The sequence below is a fragment of the Molossus molossus genome, unplaced genomic scaffold (assembly GCF_014108415.1).
Source record: "Molossus molossus isolate mMolMol1 unplaced genomic scaffold, mMolMol1.p scaffold_m16_p_1, whole genome shotgun sequence".
NCBI classification, from domain to species: Eukaryota; Metazoa; Chordata; class Mammalia; order Chiroptera; family Molossidae; genus Molossus; species Molossus molossus.
In genome coordinates this window covers 66,700,427-66,719,905 of record NW_023425344.1, presented here as the reverse complement: position 1 = coordinate 66,719,905, position 19,479 = coordinate 66,700,427, and the positions used below count along the sequence as shown (strand labels likewise).

The window sequence follows — 19,479 nt, the reverse complement described above, 5'->3', positions numbered from 1 at the left end:
TGCCAGTTGGGAAGGGGGTTGGGGGAATGGGTGAAAAAGGTGAAGGGATTAAGAAGCACAAATTCATTGCTAGACTGACAACCCTCAAAGGGAAAGGGGTTGGGGGGGTGGGAAGAAATAAACCAAAGAACTTATATGCATAACCAATGGACACAGACAATAGTGTGGGAAAAGGTGGGAGGGGGGCGGGAGTGGGGAGGAGGGGGTCAATGGGGGAAAAATGTGGAACATCTGTAATACATTTTACATCCAACAATAAAGATTTGAAAAAAAAAAAAGTAAATCCTTTTCCATGTTATAGGAATTAAGTGAGCTGAGGATCAGCAGGGTGAAGAGCCCTGCCATGTTGTTGTAACATTAGCCCGGGGACATGGCCTTGTATTATTGTCTTTGAACTTAAAATAATATTTTTCTTCTTTTTTTAAAAGTTATTTTTATTAATTTGTTTTTGTCACAGCTGTTTCTCCCTTTTCCCCTATTGACACCCTCCTCCCCATCACCCCCCGCCCCATCCTCAGTTTTGTTGTCTATTGGTTATGCATACATGCATATAAGTTCTGTGGTTTATTTTTCTTCTTTTTAAATGACATTTGATTAATATATTTTGTAACACATTATCATTCTCTATTATATAACTATCAGGGTTAATAATATTTTTTTGTTCTTCGTACAGTTCCTTCTCTTTACGTAATCCAGGCTTCCCCGTGCTTCTCTGTATAACTGTTCCTCACACAGGAAAAAGTATACTACACAGAGAGCTTAAAATAAGTATAGGGAGGCCCTGGCCGGTTTGGCTCAGTGGTTGGAGCATCGGCCTGCAGACCAGAGAGTCCGGGTTTGGTTCCCACTAGGGGCATGTACCAAAAAGAAAAAAAGTATAGGCAAAACTATAAGTGCTATAAAGTAGAAAGGAAAGTATTAGTTTATAGAGATTTACTTTACAATATGTTCATTTTCTTTTGAAATTTGTTTTTCTTGGATGTCAGAATGACTAATCTCTACTGGAGAGGATAAATTAATTACTTTGCTTTAAAATGTAAAAACGTCAGGAATAAGTGAATGTTTGCTACTGGTTTTACTCCTTCAGCTGCTCTTGTGGGGCCTTCAAAGAAGAGGGCGAGAAGCCTGGCCTTGGAAGGCTCCTGGGAACATTGAGTGAGGCAGGGAGAGAGGGAAGGCAGGGGGCAGGTTGAAGAGAGAGAGTTGTTGAACAGGGCGTGGAGGTGCTCATATGTTTGCCCATCTTTGAAGACATCCTTCATGGTATTTAGATTTGAATTTTATTACCCTCAATACCTCAATGCCATTTGCATATATTTGCAAAGTAGCAATACTCCTGAGAATCATTCTTTCACCTGGCAGACCCCACAGAACAGCACATCTGGGTCTCAAAGGCAGGTGGCAGAGCACTGCTAAACTGTACGTCTTCAAGTGAGGATGTGGCCCCGCAGATCAGCCTCCTTTGTTTGCAAAGCAGCAAAACCTGAGGCTCCACCTAAATAATCAAGGGCTTGGGGGCTTCCAGTCAAGATGGCATGGGGAGATACGAGACTTAGAACCTCTCACAACTACATCAAAATTACAACTAAACTACAGAACAACCATTATTCAGAACCATCGGAAATCTAGCTGAACATAGTCCTACAGCTAAGGATATCGAGAAGAAGCCACTTTGAGAATGGGCTGGTCCCACACCCACATGTGGCAGATAAAAATTGGGAAGGATTTCTTGGCTGCAGAGGCTGCCCCTGAGGAGCCAGGGTTCCCAGCCCCATGCGAGACCGCAGCCCCGGGTTCCAGTGCAGGGAAGAGATGTTCCCATAACTTCTGGCTGTAAAAATCTGGAGACTGTCTGAGAATGATGGTGGTCTGCTGGAGTCTCCAGCAGTTCCTTTTATTTAAAAAAAATTTTTTTATAACCTTAAAATTTTTTTTTTTTATTGAATTTTAGAGAAAGAGGAAGGGAGAGGGAGAGACAGAAACATTGGTGAGAGAGAACATCTACTGGCTGCCTCCTACATGCCCCCTACTGGGGATCAGGCCCACAACCTGGGCATGTGCCCTGACCAGGAATCAAACTTGTGACCTCTTGGTGCAAGGGTCGATGCTCAGCCACTGAGCCACACTGGCTGGGCAGGCAGTTCCTTTTAAAGGGCTTGTACAGACCTACTTGGACTCACTGGATCTGAGCTCCAATGCTGGGGCAACAGCTCAAAAGGTACCAGGGACATACAGGGAGAAACTGAATTGTCTGGTATGGAGGGGAGAGCTGGAGGGACAGCTTTCTCCCAGACAGAAGTGCAGGCAGAAGCTCTTGTTCCTTTTCTGAGCCCTCCCTCCAACAGAGCCAGCAGGCAGGCACCATGTCTGAGTCTCCATCAACCTGTTACACTGTTTGCCTTGCCCTGGTGTTTCCCTGAGACCATGCCTCACTCAACTTGCAGAGCACCCAAGGCCTTTCCAGTGGCTTTTTCTTACTACCCACCTGTCTTGGTACATGCTTCAAACTTTCCTAAAATCTCTCAAATAAGCAGCATCTGGCCTCAGCATGCCCCTTACCACTTGCTAAGTGGCCCCAGACCTGACACTACTCCAGCAGCCTTGGTTTGCAGCTTGGCTTCTGGGCACCTCCAAGTCCAGCACAAGTAGCAGCCATCTGCAGATCAAACTGTAGCTCATGCCAGGTGACCACAGGCAGGGCACGGGCGGTGGCTGATCTTAGCCTGCAGTTCCCAGGCGGCCCCGGAGCCAGCACACCTGGTGAACAGCTCGAGACCACACTGAAAAACCACCCAGCCGCCTCACAGACAACACACTCAAGAAGTAGACTTGGCGAGTACCTGAACCCCACTCAAGTGAGTTCTGCTCTATGGGGTGAGCCCCTGCACAGCAGATTCTCCATGTTGGTTGCAGCCAGTCCTTGAAGTCAATTGGCCTGGAGGTAAATTCCTCCCATTGATGTGCCAACAGCAATCAAGGCTCAAGTAAAAGAGGCAGGTGCACACAGCCCACACAGCTGACTTGGGAGGCTGTGCCACTGGACCCTACAGGACACCTGTTACATTACTCCACCCTAACAGGCCCAGGAGATTGAGCAGCTCTACCTAACACTTAGAAATAAACACAGGCAGACAGCCAAAATGAGATAAACATATCCCAAATGAAAGAGAAGAACAAAATTCCAGAAAAGGAACTAAACAAAATGGAGATAAGCAATCTACCACATGTAGAGCTCAAAACACTGGTTATGAGGATGCCCCATGAACTTACAGGAAGAGTAGAGGAATTTAGTGAGAACTTCAACACTTATGGGGTGCTGGAAGGAAGGGGGAGAGAGAGAGAGAGAGCAAGAAATTGAAAAGCTATTTGAAAAAATGACAGAAAACTTCCCTAACTTGGTGAAGGAAACAGACGTACAGGTCCAGGAAGTGTAGAAAGTCCCAAACAAGATGAACCCAAAGAGGCTCACACCAAGACACATCATAATTAAAATGCAAAAGGTTAAAGATAGAGAATCTTAAAAGCACCAAGGGAAAAAAGCATTTAGTTACCTACAAGGGACCTCCCATAAGACTGTTAACTGATTTCTCAACAGAAACTGTAGGCCAGAAAGTATTGGCAAGAAATATTCAGAGTGATGAAAAGCAAGGACCTACAACCAAAAGTACTCTACACAACATTGCTATCATTTAGAATCAAAGTGCTTCCCAGACAAGAAAAGGCCAAAAGAGTCATCACCACTAAACCAGTATTATAAGAATTATTAAAGGGTCTTCTTAAACAAGAAGAAAAATATGTATATAACTATGAATAATGAAATGGCAACAAATACATACCTATCAACAATTACTTTCAATGCAAGTGGATTAAATGCTCCAATCAAAAGACATAATAGTGGCTGAATAGATAACAAAGCAAGACCCTTACATATGCTGACTACAAGAGACTCACTTCAAATAGAAAGACACACACAGATTGAAAGGGATGAAAAAAAATATTTCATGCAAATCAAAACAAAGGAAAAAAGCTGGCATAGCAATACTTACAGCACACAAAACAAACTTTTTATTTTATTTTTAAATTCTCACCCAAGGATATTTTTCCATTTATCTTCAGATAGAGAGCGAGGGAGAGAGAGGAACAGTGATGTAAGAGACACATCGATTGGTTGCCTCCTGCATGGAAGTATATGCCCTTGATGGGAATTGAACCCACAACTCTTTGGTCCGCAGGCCGATACTCTAACTGCTGAGCCAACCTGGCCAGTGCACAAAATAGACTTTAAAACAAGGGTTATAACAAGAAACAAAGAAGGACCCATCAATTATACTTCTGGGTGTTTATGTGAAGAAACCTCAAACACTAAACCAAAAGACATATCCAATGTTTATTGCAGCATTATTTATAATAGCCAAGATATGGAAGTAAGCTAAGTGTCCACCAGTAGATGAATGGATAAAGAAAAAGTTGTGCATATGTACAATAGAATATGACTCAGCTATAAAAAAAGTTGATATCTTGCCATCTGCTACAACATGGATGGACATAGAGGGTATTGTGCTGAGTGAAATAAGTCAAAGTAAGATAAATGCCAAAGTAAGATAAGACGATTTCACTTATATGTGGAACCTAAAAAGCAAAATAAATGAACAAGCACAACAGAAACAGACTCATATAGACAGAGAACATTTTGATGGTTTCCAGATGTGAGGGGCATTGAGCAGATGGGTGGAAAAGGTGAAGAGGTTCAGAAATACAAATTGGAAGTAACATAATAGTCACAAGGATGTAAAGTACAGCATAGGGACTATAGTCAATAATATTGTAATAATAGTACATGGTGTCAGATGGGCACTAATTTATCTGTGTGATCACTTCATAAGTTACATAATGTCTAATTGTGGGTTGTATACCTGAAACATACGATAATATATGTCAACTGTAATTTAAAAATTAAAAATGTAAACAATCTAATCTAGGGCTTGGTGGTATACTGTTTGGAAAACCTCAAGCTGTTCCATTGTTTTCATTTTGCAGATGAGGAAACTTGAGTTTCAGAGTCTGTGACCAGCCCACGGCCACAGATGAGTCCCTTGCTAAGATCTGGGATGCACTGCAGTATTACCAGGGTAACTTGACAAGTCACCTGTGATGGGTCACTTTTGCAAATGTGCAGAAGGCAGGATGGGGACGGTGGGCTTCTCTAGAAGTTAGGGAGTTGTACTGAAAAGAAGTGGTGCAGGAGCTGTGAGCAACTCAGGGCCTTTTCGTCTCTAGTAATTCGGGCATATTTCCCCCTTCTACCTGCGTCTTCATCCTCCACTCACCAGGTCTGGGGACGTGATGAACTTGCTTAGCTCAGTCTGCATCTTTCTTGTCCACGAAGTAGGGATGCTAGTCGTATCCACCTCTGCAGAGTTCCAAAGATTGAATAAAGTAATGCATGTCAAGTGCCCGACACACCTGGCTTGTAGGATGCACTCAGTATATTTTGGCTATTACTATCACACCCCACAGGACACCCCCCTGGTGATTAGCATCATGCTAGTGCCAGTTCATGGACGACACACTCGGCAGGGACTGAGGGCCATCCTCCAGGATGTCTTCTGTGCATTAAACCAGGGGAGCTAAACTGTGGCCTGCAGGACAGATCCAGCTTCACTGCCTGTCTTTGTAATTAAAACTTTATTGGGACACGGCCATGTTCATTCATATTTTATTGTCCATGGCTGCTTTTGCACTGTGTTGGTAAAGTAGTTGCAACAGAGATCATTATGGTTCATAAAGCCTAAAATATTTACTATCTGGCCCTTTATGGACAATTTGCAGACCCCTGCACCCCACCAAGAGTGCCCGTTCCCAACAGTCGGAATGGACAGGTCCACGTACCAAGTGATATTGGCCTCTCTGTGTCATTCCCACTAAGCTACTGGCAGAATCTGCTCCCTGTCCCTGCAGCTTTAGGCTCTGCTGCATTGGAGCTCCTGAATCCTCAGGAGTGGGGGGACACTTTCACCTGGGAACAGTAAGGGTTCTACTCTACCTGAAACTGTCTGTCACTTAGTCACTTTGAGGTCCACACACTGGTGGGACAGCAGCCAAAGACATCAGTTATCACCCTGGTCATCACTGTTAGGTGAGGCCAGACGTTACTGTTGCATAAGGGACAGAATACACAGAGGTAACTTGTCCTGAGTTTACAGTAAACAGGCAATCCCCACAACCACAGGCCGGAACAGGACAAGGGGCTTTGAGCCCTCAGCCAAGCAGGTGTGGATGATCACACCAGGCTGCAGCTTCATACCCCTGGAGTACTGGCCAACAGCGGGGGAACTCTGGGAAGGCTGGCAGAGGGGAGATGTGACATAATTATGACCTTGTGACAAGCAGTGGCAATGGTACTAGCTGGTTCCACTAATCCTCCTGTGTTCTGTTTTCTAGAGTATAGCTGGTCTCCCTCAAAAGTCCAGAGTGGACAAGGGTGGATGAAGTAGATGCTGTTGGTGCTCTGTGTCATATCTCCTCAGCACCTGTGACTTTGACTGCAGCTGTGGTCAAGTTCCATGTGAGCTCAGATCATGTTGACAGCATCCTACCTCAGGCAACAGAAATCCCTTCACTTTTCTGCTGTAAGGCCTTCTCCAAACTGGGAGAACCTGCTCGGCCCGAGGGCAAGCATAGCCTGAAAGTGCAGATGAGGACACCCTTTTCCAGTGGGGATTGAGGCCAATGGACAAATGCCCCAGCCTTATGTCTTCAGACAGATTATGGGAGGCATTTCCTAGTGTTGTCAGAGGTAGAACTGAGCTCTTTTTGCCTACAGGGCAACTTCAATCACACACCTGGAGGTTGGCATTTCCCCGTCCTGCCTCTCTGTTTCCTGGCCAGATTCCTTGTATCACCTCCCAAACAAACTACCTGAACTCAAGTCCTTGGCTTTTCTTTTACAGGAACACAAAACACATTCCCATTAAGACCAGAAACAAGACAAGCATGTCTACTGTCACTGCTACTCTCTGACATGATACTGTCCTTATTTACACACGAGCTGGTCTTCTACACAGAAAATCCAGACAGTCCATACAGAATCTACTAGAGCTAGCAAAGGAGTTCCCAAGTGTGATATATAACATTAATTTATAAAAAATTAGTAATTTTCCTCTACATCAGCAATAACCAACTAGAAAATATAAAGGAAAAATATTCTGTTCATAGTAGCAAAAAACCATATTAATATATACATATAATCTTTAAGAAATTTGAAGAAACGCTTATAGGACATTAAGGAAGTTCTGAATAAATGACGAGTCATGTTTTTTTTGTTTGTTTGTTTGTTTTTAATCCTCAACCGAGGACATTTTTCCATTTTTTGTTCAGATAGAGCAGGAGGGAGAGAGAGGAAGAGAGAGAGAGAGAAACATCGATGTGAAGGGACACATCGAGTGGCTGCCACCCGCACGACCAACCAGGGCCGGGGACAAACTGCAACCGAGGTATGTGCCCTTAGCGGGAACCGAACCCGGGTCTCTCTGTACCGCAGGCTGACGCTCCAACCGCTGAGCCAAACCGGCCAGGGCAAGAGTCATGTTTTTGATATTGTAAAATGTCAGTTCTTCCCAAACAAATCAATAAACTCAATGCAATTCCAATTAAATTTCAGTGGGGCTTTTTCTCCACCTTCCCCTAACCTCAGAGGACCCCATCAAACTTATTTGAACACATTCATATGGAATAATAAAGGTTCACAATAATAGCTTAGTCAATTTTGCAAAAAATAAATAAAATGCCTAAGAGGAGAGCACATATGAAGAACTTACCACATATGAAGACATGCAAAGTCATAGTAATTATAATTGTCATGCAGGAACATTCCAAAATCGATGTAATAGACTCAAGAGTTAAAAAAACAGGTACATATATACATGAACCTGAAATATATTAGTGATACCAGGAACCAGTAAAGGAAAGACTTATTTACTAGAGTGTTCATAAAACTGGTTCATTATATGGAGAAAAATACTGATGGACTTTATGCAAAGTTACTCCTAAGATGTATTAAATGTGAAAAGTGAGACTAGATTCAATAAATAAAAGTTTGTGATCTTGCAAAAGTCTCTGTAACACTCCCAAACCCAATAAAGCAAAGTGAATAAATTAATTGATTTTACTATATAAAAAAACTGGGAATATTAACAAAGTTATCAGTTGGATGAGAGATATTAATGTAATCCACAACTGATACAGTTTTACTACTTAAACCATACAAGGAAATTTTGCAAATCAACAAAAAAGGCCTTAACCCAGTGGACAAATAGGTAATGAATTAAAACATTCTTGTTTCCCATTAGATCAAAGTGTAAGGTTTTAAAAAGTTTAACAGGAATTTTACAAAATGAGTAACCCAAATGTCGAATAACTATAAGGAGATGTATAACCTTATTAGGAATCAGATAAAGGCAAAACAAAATGAGACCTCACTTTAAAACCATTCCATTCACAAAGATTAAGAAGCTGGATGGCACCAATGCTGGTGAGGGTATGGATAAAAGTAGTACTCTCATCGAATGGTAGACTGTGCCATCATTCCGGAGGGCAACCTGCTCTGGGTAAAATTAAATATCTATATAGTTGGGATTCAGCATTCCGACTCCTGCTATATACCCACTGAGTTATTGGGAAAAGTCAATAAAGGAATTATGTACAAAGATTTTAAAATAACAGAAATAGTAGAGCCAATCATTCACTATAGGAATGAACAAGTAGAATATGGTGGTTGCACACTGGTATACACTACACAACCGTCGGAATAACCTACTAGAGGTATATACTAAAGAAGAAGCAATGTATCAATTGTGTCGTTGTTGGACATAAAAAGAGAAGACGCCTTTTTCAAAGTCTAAGCTTTTACTATTAGGCTCATGATACAAGGCCAATTAACCACAACTGCTTCTACTTAGGAATCAGACTTTTTATTATTATTATTATTCTTTTATTATTATTATTATTTATTATTTTTTTATCTTTATTGTTGAATGTATTACAAATGTTCCTCATTTTTCTCCCATTGACCCCCTTCTCCCCATTCCCTCCCCATCCTGCCTTTTCCCACACTGTTGTCTGTGTCCATTGGTTATGCATATAAGTTCTTAGGTTTATTTCTTCCCACCCCCAACCCCCTTCTCTTTCAGGTTTGTCAGTCTAGCAACCAATTTATACTTCTTAATCCCTTCACCTTTTCCACCCATTCCCCCAACCTCCCTCCCATCTGGCAACCAACAAAATGTTCTCTGTATCTATGAGAATGCTTCTGTTCTGCCTGTTCATTTTGTTTATAGATTCCATAGTCGATAGATATGTATTCATTGCCATTTTGTTTGTTCATATATTTTATCTTTTTCTTCAAAAAGACCCTTCAACATTTCATATAATAACGGTTTGGTGGTAATGAACTCCTTTAACTTTTTCTTGTCTGGGAAAGTCTTTATATGGCCATCGATTCTAAATGCTAGCTTTGCAGGATAGAGTGATCTTGGGTGTAGATTCTTGCTTTTCATCACTCTGAATATTTCTTGCCACTCCCTTCTGGCCTGCAAAGTTTCTTTTGAGAAATCAGCTGACAGTCTTATGGGAACTCCCTTGTAGGTAACTAACTGCTTTTCTCTTGCTGCTATTAAGATTCTCTCTATTTCTTGAAACATTTGCATTTTGATGATGATGTGTCTTGGTGTGGGCCTTTTGGGGTTCATCTTGTTTGGGACTCTCTGTGCTTCCTGGACTTGTATGTCTGTTTCCTTCACCAAGTTAGGGAAGTTTTCTGCCATTATTGTTTCAAATAGGTTCTCGATTTCTTGTTCTCTCTCTTCTCCTTCTGGCACCCCCATGATGCGAATGTTGGCACGCTTAAAATTGTCCCAGAGGCTCCTTACACTCTCCTCATTTTTTTTGGATTCTTTTTTCCTTTTGCTGTTCTGATTGGGTGATTTTTGCTCCTTATATTCCAAATCAATTATTTGCTTCTTGGCTTTACCTGCTCTACTATTGAATCTGTGTAAATTGTTCTTTATTTCAGTTAGTGCCTCCTTTATTTCTGACTATGAATCCTTCATTTTTGACTGGCCCTTTTTTGTGCTCTTGAGGCCCTCACTAAGTTCATTGACCATCCTTATAAGCAGTATTTTGAACTCAGCATCTGTTAGGTTGCTTATCTCCATCCTGGGGTTTTGTTCTGTTCTTTCATTTGGAACCTGTTTCTTTGTCTCCTCATTTTGGCCACCTCCCTGTGTTTGTTTCTATGTATTACTTAATGAAAGGTATGGAGCTAGCTGAGACCAGATGCTGCTTGTTTGAAAGAATTTAGGAAAACCTGAAGCAGGAACCAAGACAGGCCAATCCTATGGCAAAGCAACTGGCAACAGCTTAGGTGGGCCTGAAAGTTGGGTGGGGCGGGGCCTCAGGGAATCACCAGGGCGGGGCTACCAGTGTGAGCCAAGTTGCTGGAGTCCCAGATATGGTGGCTGTCTGCCGCCCCAGGGAAGGGCTCACCAAAGGAACAAAGGCCTCTGACAGCACATCTGTCCAGGAGAAAGTCCCCTCTCCAGCCCTTGCTCCAATGCCAAACAGCTCAGTTCTTCCCTGTATGTCTCTGACACCCCTCCAGCGGCCTCCCCTGTAAGCTTAGAGGGAGTGAGTCTGAAAAGTTTGTGTGTGGGCCCTTTAAGAGGAGCTGCCTGGGATTCCACCCACCTCAGCCTCCCTGAGCCTCAGTTCTCGCTGGTTTTTCCAGCCAGAAGTAATGGGGATGATCTTCCTGGCACTGGAACCCTGAGCAGGGCACCTGGTGTGGGACGGGGACCCCTCAGTCCTCAGAGAGGACCTTCCCAGCCAAGTGTCCTTCTGATTTTTATCCACCACATATGAGTGTGGGACCAGCCCGTCCACCTCCGCCCCTCCTACCAGTCTCGATGTGGCTGCTTTAATTCCGTAGTTGTAGGACTTCCGTTCAGCTTGATTTCAGGCGGTTTTGAATGATGGTTGTTCTGTAGTTTAGTTGTAACTTTGATGTGGTTGTGGGAGGACGCGATACCGCGTTTACATACCCGCCATCTTGACCGGAAACCAGACAACTCTTATTTCTGCTTTTATATCAAGTCTTTATTAGGAAATAAAGTGCTCAGTATTACACATTAATGAAATTCTCGATTGTTAAGAGAGACCTGCATAAGTAACATCTTCTTAATAATATTAATATAAAGGAAGGATGATAGGGAAGGAATGAGGAGGGAATTCTCCGTGACTAAAGAAAAAAATATGTAATTTATGAGTACAAAGAAAGAATTTTGCAAAATTTTACGGGTGAAATAAAAACCAGTATAACAATAAGTATCATAAAAGACTTTCTAGTGACCATAATTGATATATGGCACGTGGTCAATACACATGGATACCACATAATGGCTGCACTTCAAACTGAAGTTTGTTTACATGTAACAACAGGGTACACATACATAAATACATACACTCACTGTCCCTGGAATGCAAACGTGAGTACCTAGTAATAAAGGACTTTGTGTAGCACATTGAAATAAAGTGAAGATGAAGATGAGGCCGTGGAAATAACCATTACAGAAATCCAATGTGTATCTTTAACGTCTCTATAGCAGCTCACTTAGAGAGCTTTGTTTGCTCGTATTTTCATAAGATTGGACTGACACATTCTACCAATTAAATGAACATAGGACTCAAAATATAGCATTAAAAACAGGCCTCTCTTCCATTCTCCAAGTGAGTTATCCTCCAGCTCTGTACTCTCTCCTGTTTGCCCCATTAGCTCTCAAAAGCTCGTCTTAGCACTTTCGAAAAATAAGATTTTTATTTTTTATTGAGAAAGAGATTTCTTCCCCATTAATTTGGTAAGATGTTCTCCTAATGAGAAAAACAAAAACAAAAACAAAACAACAAAAAAGCCCCCAAATCATTTGATCTGCACTGATCTGTAAACTCTAACTTTGGCTGATAACCTTCTGATAATGGATGAACTTTCAATACCAAAAACTCCTTTTTATAAAATTAAGCTCCATTTAGAGTATAAACTCTAGATGTGAAATGCAGGGTCAAGAGTATTTGGGTTCTGTAGTCTTAAAACTGTGCAAAGCACAAACTTTAATTTTATAATATTTTTATATGAATTTCAAAACTCTAAAAAAGGAACATATTTGCTAACAATTTCAGTATATTCTAAAAAATTTAGTAAGTCGCTCTTTTTAGATTAGTTTCAACATTACATTCAGTTGCAAATAAGTTGCAGTTCATGGGAAAGAGAATATATAGTAAATCTTTATATTAAACTAATTATTAGAAACAGTCAAACTTCGAGATAAGGCTCCTTCCAATTCTCCGATGTAAAGTCAGAGATGACATTTTAACCCAAAATTGATCTTTGATGGTTTCATTCAGTTCATTTCCAATGAGAACTAAATAGTGAAATAATTAAGTAAAACAGTTATTCCCACAGACATTAGATATGATAAAATAACAGAAAAGTACAGAATTCAACATTTATCTTAACCATTCATACAAATTCTAGCATAATGACTACATACCCATTCTATGGTTTGGAGTTATTTTCCAGCTTGTCTTTTAGAAAAGTTTACCCCAGGAAGGTAGTTGAAAAAAAGGCTCCTTTCTTTATTAAAAAAAAAAGTTACAGATTAAGCCCATGAGCCAAGCCTGAACGGAAAAAAATGCCTCTGCTTGCCCTTCACACACTGCGCTAAAACGACAATACTGATTTTTGTGATTGAAAATAAAACTCAGAAGCCTTTAAATACTTCTCTTCTAGCTTAAAAGGCGACTTCATTGTCAACTGAGAAGACCCAGTCACGGTACCAAATGAGCCCACCACTTATACTTTACAGAGATTTTTTTTTAATGTACTCAATATTTACACCTAATTACTTATATGAGTAAAAAAAAAAATCTTTGATCCATGGGCAAAGTTGATCTAAAATAAATTAAAGTGCAGAAGAATTAACAATTGGTCACAAAGACCAACATCATATGGTGGTCAGGGCATATAAATACAGCAGGTCCTAGAATAACATTGTTTTATTATTAATGTTCACGGTGTAGGAACATAACTCTTGCCTATGTCAATTAGCCTATGGCAAAATTGGTTTCATTACATTTCATTCTACCACAGTTCCAAGAACCTATCGATGCCGTTAAGTGAGGACTTACTGTAGTGTCTTTGTAATGGCAATTCAGGACAGCCGCCTTCTCACCTGTTAGAGATACATTCATTAACACGTTCTACACGTGCATATTGGAACTCCCATGTCCACCGGCGCCTTCCATTCCGTCCATGGACTGAGAGGAAGAAGGGCGGGAGCTTCTGGGGCGAGGCTGACCATTGAGTCCCACAGGAGTGCCCAAACCATGACTGATTTGGGAAGCTGCATCATCGGATTCCCAGCGTTCCAACTCCTCCCGCACCAGCCGTTCCATCTGTTCCCTGTGGATTTCACTGTCACGACCCAGCCTTTCATCCTAATGAAGAAAAATGAAACCAGGAAGTTAGGGATAAAGTGATGTGTAGTCTGTCTTTCGTTTTTTTTTTTTTTTTTATCCTCACCCAAGAATATGTATTTTTATTGCCTTTTAGAAGGGAGAGAGAGAGAGACATCAATGTGAGAAACACTGATCCACAGGTGCCCTGACCAGGGATTGAATCTACAACCTAGGTATGTGCCCTGACCAGTAATCGAACCTGCAACTTTTTGGAGCATGGGACAATGCTCCAACCAACTGAGCCACCCATCCAGGGCGACTGATACATATTAGATACTGATTTAGGAAATTTGGTGGTCAAATAATCTGTTTGAAAGTAGGTAAATCTGGAGATTTAAAACATATAGTAACAATTCTTAGTTACTACAATAACTTCTTGGCTTAATTTTACCACCCAGTGATGCAGGGCCGTTAGCGAGTGGAGTATTAAGAAAGTAACACCTCTAGATTATCATTTGATCTGCACTGATCTGCAGTATGGAGACAAAGCAACCTCTCCGATGAAAAGGGTTATAAATGACGACTGTGCTAATGGTTTATGCACCAGAGTGTTTCTGTTTCAACCACTTGCCTCGGCCACTCCGTCCAGCAGTCTTCCCAGAACTTCCCTTCTCTTCAGTTTGGCCCGCTCCATGATTTCCAGCTTCACTATCACAGCATCGATCTTGGACACGATGCTGCCGATGGAATGCTCCATCCGGTCCACGCGTCTCACGAGGCTGCAGGGAACCACAGTGGGGAGGGGCAGAGCCACCTGTGTCATTGTCTTTTCAGCCCAGTTGGCTTTTCAAATGGAAGCCAAGAACTGTTTCTTCAACAGTATGATTATCTGAAACTTTTCCTAAGTTTGGAGATAAACTCTCATCCGCTGCTGGTGGGAGTGCTAACTGGCACACGTGTTCTGCCAGGCGACATTGTCAGCAGAAGCCTTAAAAATGTATATGCCTACCTTTCATTCAGATATGTGTTTTCTGAAATTTTTCTAAAGAAAATAATTAACCATATGTGTGATTTTGGGCTACCGGGATATTCAGTACAGTTCTGCTTATGAGTAGTGTGTCATCAAAAAATTATTACATGAAATAACAGAAGATTTTAATATGTTGTTGGTCATCTATACATTGGAATCTAAGGAGACATCAAAAATTATAATGTGAATGGATATTTAATAAACCAGAGTGATGGTCACAATATAGTAAGTAAATAAAGCAGTTAGAAAACAGTATGTACACTATGATCCCATTATTATGAATAAATAAAATGTTATATGAATCCTTAAAAAAATAAGTAGGAGACAACTTCTGGAATGGTGGCATGAGGCCCTCTCCCCAGTGAAACAACCATAACTGTTGAATATTATTTAAAATTCTGTTGTCTGACCAGTGTGGCTCACTGGTTGAGCGTCGCCCCATGTACCAAGAGGTCGCAGGTTCGATTCCCGGTCAGGGCACAAGCCCAGGTTGTGGGCCTGATCCCCAGTGGAGGGCATGCAGGAGGGGGCCAGTTGATGTTCTCTCTCATCAATGTTTCTATCTCTCTCTCCCTTTCCCTTCATCTCTCTCTAAAATCAATAAAGAAAAATAAATAAAAATTTTAATTTTTGAAAAATTTCTTAGGGGCATAGAGCAAAAAAAAAAAAAAATTATTTAAGATCATGCACTAGCCCTGGCCAGTTTGGCTCAGCGGTTAGAGCATCAGCCTGCGGTCCAGAGAGACCTGGGTTCGGTTCCTGCTAAGGGTATATACCTCGGTTGCAGTTTGTCCCCAGCCCTGGTTGGGTTGTGTGGGTAGCAGCCACTCGATGTGTCCCTTTCATGTTGATGTTTCTCTCTCTCTCTCTTCCTCTCTCTCCCTCCTACTCTATCTGAACAAAAAAATGGAAAAATGTCCTCAGGTGATGATTAAATAAATAAATAAATACAACATCGTGCAATAAATTTCAGTAAGAAGAGTGAGAGTCTTTGACATCTGAGCCACCTTCTGCTTCTTCTCACCTGCCCCCAGCTCAGTGTGACAGGAGCACCACTCTGGTGGGTGTGTCAGCAGTACCCTGTCTCCTGAGGTCTCAGTGGAGGGCTACAGTATCTCCCAGGGACGGGCAGGCTGCCAGCATTTCTTGCCCCTATGCGCCCTCCCCAGACCCATGTTTCAGAGGCTCTAATCCAGGCAAGAGTGACTGAGTATAAGGCTATTTTCCCACAGTCAACTTCCAGTTGTAGGATGGCGTTTCCATGCCAGGAGAGGGAAGTTGAGAAGACAGAAAGGTTGCCATCCAGGCCGATATCTCATTCAGGAAGCAGAGGTGTCACTTTGAGAAGCACTGCCCCTGCCCCTAGCCTGGAGCAGTGGCACAGAGGTTTTGCCCAGGGTCAGGCCACAAAACAGAGAGCTGCAAAGCTTCCCCCAAGTGAATTGGGTTTATTTGGGACAAAGTGCAGGGAAATTCAAGCCTAAGAGGGCTCCTGAAAACAATGCAGACGGTGGTGATAAGCAGTTAGAGGAGGCTGGTGCCTCAGGAGATCAAGTGCAACTATTTACCAGAGAGAACCAGGGAAGAGACAGCAGCTAAGAAGACAGGTCAAGATGGGCCTCAAAAACTACCCCTTAAATGGCCTGAATTTAATTGGATCAGACCATAGAGCAATTTATATCCCAGGGCGTTATTGAAAACAATAGGCCAGTCAGCCAACAATTAGTGGAACCTCAAAGGTGGAAGAGGAATCAAGAGGCAGAGGTTTTCCAGAATCAGACAGAGACCCCGAGGGCCCTGCTGGAACCACTGTCTTCAGGATGGCAGCCTGCAGGGCCCTGCTCTACCCTGGGAGAAGCAGCATCGGAGGCTTCACAAGGGAAAAAAGACAGGACGGCGTCACTACACATCAGACACACACAGCAACAAAAACATATCCTGGGGAAAGGGAAATTCGTATCCAGAAATTCTGTGATATTATTTAATACCTTTAGTTTTGAATAAAAAAATTATGAGACAAGAAAGAAACAGGGAAATGTGACCATACATGGGGGGGGTAGGAGGAGAAGGCAACAGAAACTGCCTTTGTGAGGGCCCAGATAGACTTAGTAGACAAAGAGTTCAAAGTAGCTATTATAAATATATTAAAAAACTAAAGGAAATCATGCTTAAAGAAATTTTAAAAAATGATAGGATGTCATTGTTTTATCAAATAGAAAATATCAATAAAGAGATAGAGATTATTAAAAAGAACCAAACAGAAATTCTGGAGTGGAAAGTACAACCTGTGCTGACATGTTTATAGCTCCATAATTGATGACTGGTAAAATCACTATGCGCCCTCTAGCTGAACCTGTTCTATAAGGAATTTAATTAACAGGATAGAGATCAAGATAACCTTAGTAAATTGGAATACCCCCTGGACCAAGAGATGTCCAAGAAATGTCAGGTCCCCAGGTTAGCCAGGTTAGCTTGCTATGCCCCAGGCACACCGGAATGCGCTTTTAAGCTTTAAAAGGTGTGTGTGTAAGGAGGTCGGGGCTGGTCTCCGAAGCCTCAGTCACAGGGATGTTCGGAGTCAGACGCCCGCCGGCTGATCAACGGCTCTTATTTGGACTTCAATTCTCTAAGTGGTCTTTCTTTGACTGTCGCACCACAACATTTGGAGGCCCCAGTGAGATTCTGCCTTTCTTGGGGGATCTCTAGACCACTAGACCACCGGGGAGGCTTGGATCCGTCCGCCCAGGGGAAGGCCTCTGAGAGCCGTTCCTCAGCCCCGGGCGCTCGGACGGGCTCCTTGACTTCTCGGACGGTCTTCACAAGTTTGTTTACAAACGGAGGTATGAGGCATCTGGATTGAATCTCACCGGTGAGCGCAAACCTTCGGTTTGTTCTGTTTGGCGCCATTCGGTGGCTGGAGGAAGGCTGGATGCAGCATTACTTCCCCAGCCTGGTCCTAGGACGAGATGTCGCCCTAGACCTGGGTTTGAATCAGTCAGGCCTGAGTTCTCTTCATACCGGTATCTGCATCTGTGTTTTACTGTTTGTGTCTTAGTCCTTGTTGGTCTGCTGTTGTCTGTCCATTGTTCCGCCTGTCGTTATGGGTCAGTCTTCATCAACGCCTCTAACTCCTTTGCAATGCCTACTTAATAACTTCCAAGATTTTAAGAAACAGGCCGCTGAGTATGGGGCCACAGTACCACCCTTTGACTTGCAGAAATTCTGTCAACTGGACTGGCCCACCTTCGGGGTTGACTGGCCACCCGAAGGCAGCTTTGATTTGCAATTGGCTTTTAAGGATCAATGGAAAATGTATGGCAATCCTGGCCACCCAGATCAGGACCCCTACATAGATGTCTGGATTGATATCACGAATGATAAACCTAAACATCTTAAGCATAGCCAGTGTCCTATGACATCCAAAAGGACTGTTCTTCCCTGAAGGATGATAATTCCTCTACACCCAGGAGGAATCTCGGTCCTGTCCTTCCGGCTCCAGCTGAGGACCCTCTGCTTACTGAGCCTCCCGCCTATTCGGGGGCACGCAGGCCGCCTGCCCCCGGGGACGCTCAGCCTCTCAGTCCCCCGCATACCCCGGAGGAACTAACTCATCACCAGCCGGTAGGGAGGCTGCAGCCCCTGACTTTCATCAGCCACTATTCTGTCCCTTCGACAGGTTGCTGCTCCTCCTGCCAGGGAACCCCAAAGACCTTTTATGGTATATGTTCCCTTTTCTACAAGTGATCTCTACAACTGGGAACAGCGGAACCCTTCTTCCTCTGGCAAACCCCGAGGTCTAATCTCTCTGTTAGAAACTGTTTTCATACCCACCGGCCCACTGGGGTGACTGCCAGCAGCTCCCCCAGGCCCTCCTCCCCTCTGAGGAGAGACAGAACATGCAGGGGGGCCGCCAGCAGCTCCCCCAGGCCCTCCTCCCCTCTGAGGAGAGACAGAACATGCAGGGAGGCCGCCAGCAGCTCCCCCAGGCCCTCCTCCCCTCTGAGGAGAGACAGAACATGCAGGGAGGCCGCCAGCAGCTCCCCCAGGCCCTCCTCCCCTCTGAGGAGAGACAGAACATGCAGGGAGGCCGCCAGCACTGTCCTTGGGACGGACGGGCATCCCACCTCCGACCCTGACCGAATTAGTTGCCTGTTGCCTACCTCCAGACCGGCCTGGAACCCTAATGACGATCGAGCTAAGGAGGCTCTCGAACACCATCGCCTGGCTCTCTTACGGGGCATCCGGGAGCGGCCAAGAGGCCGACTCATTTATCTAAGGCGAGCGAGACCGCTCAGCGCCCAGGTGAGTCGCTGCCGCCTTCTTGAGCGTTGCATGGAAGCTTACTGGTTATTTACCCCCATAGACCCGGAAGCCCCTGAGAACAGGAGAGCAATTAATATTGCCTTTGTCACTCAGTCGGTCCCAGATATTAGAAAAAAACTACAAAAATTAAGAGGATTTGAGGGGAAGGTTTTATTTATTTATTTTTAATCCTCACCCGAGGACATTTTTCCAGTTTTTGTTCAGATAGAGTGGGAGGGAGAGAGAGAGAATCATCGATGTGAAAGGGGACACATCAAGTGGTTGCCACCCACATGACCCAACCAGGGCCGGGGACAAACTGCAACCGAGGTATGCGCCCTTAGCGGGAACCGAACCTGGGTCTCTCAGGACCGCAGGCCGACGCTCTAACCGCTGAGCCAAACCAGCCAGGGCTGAGGGGAATATTTTAAGCGAAGTGGTCGAAATTGCTCAGTGAGTACTCAACAACTGCGATGACCCAGACGTGGCCCAAACTAAGAAGGTAGAAAGATTTTGGTGGCAGCTATGAATGAATGGAATAAACCAGAGAGAAATACCAGAAATTGGAACCAGAAAAAGGGTCGGAATAACAACAGAATAACTTAGACTCTGATCAATGTGCCTACTGCAAAGAGAAGGGT

At 43.3% G+C, this 19,479-nt stretch overlaps 1 protein-coding gene and 1 pseudogene across 1 annotated transcript in view; both read right to left on the bottom strand.

Moving 5' to 3' along the window:
* The window catches only part of LOC118628299, a 249,816-nt pseudogene extending 233,662 nt beyond the window's left edge, over window positions 1–16,154 (bottom strand).
* Window positions 12,257–19,479, bottom strand: part of PKD2 (polycystin 2, transient receptor potential cation channel) — a 64,215-nt gene continuing 56,992 nt past the window's right edge. Inside the window, exons 14-15 of the mRNA XM_036269824.1 lie at window positions 14,138–14,285; window positions 12,257–13,545 (exon numbers count right to left, since the gene is read on the bottom strand). Of these exons, the coding sequence (XP_036125717.1) occupies window positions 13,309–13,545; window positions 14,138–14,285 (385 nt within the window). The 3' untranslated portion in view covers window positions 12,257–13,308. The remainder of the gene's footprint in view (window positions 13,546–14,137; window positions 14,286–19,479) is intronic.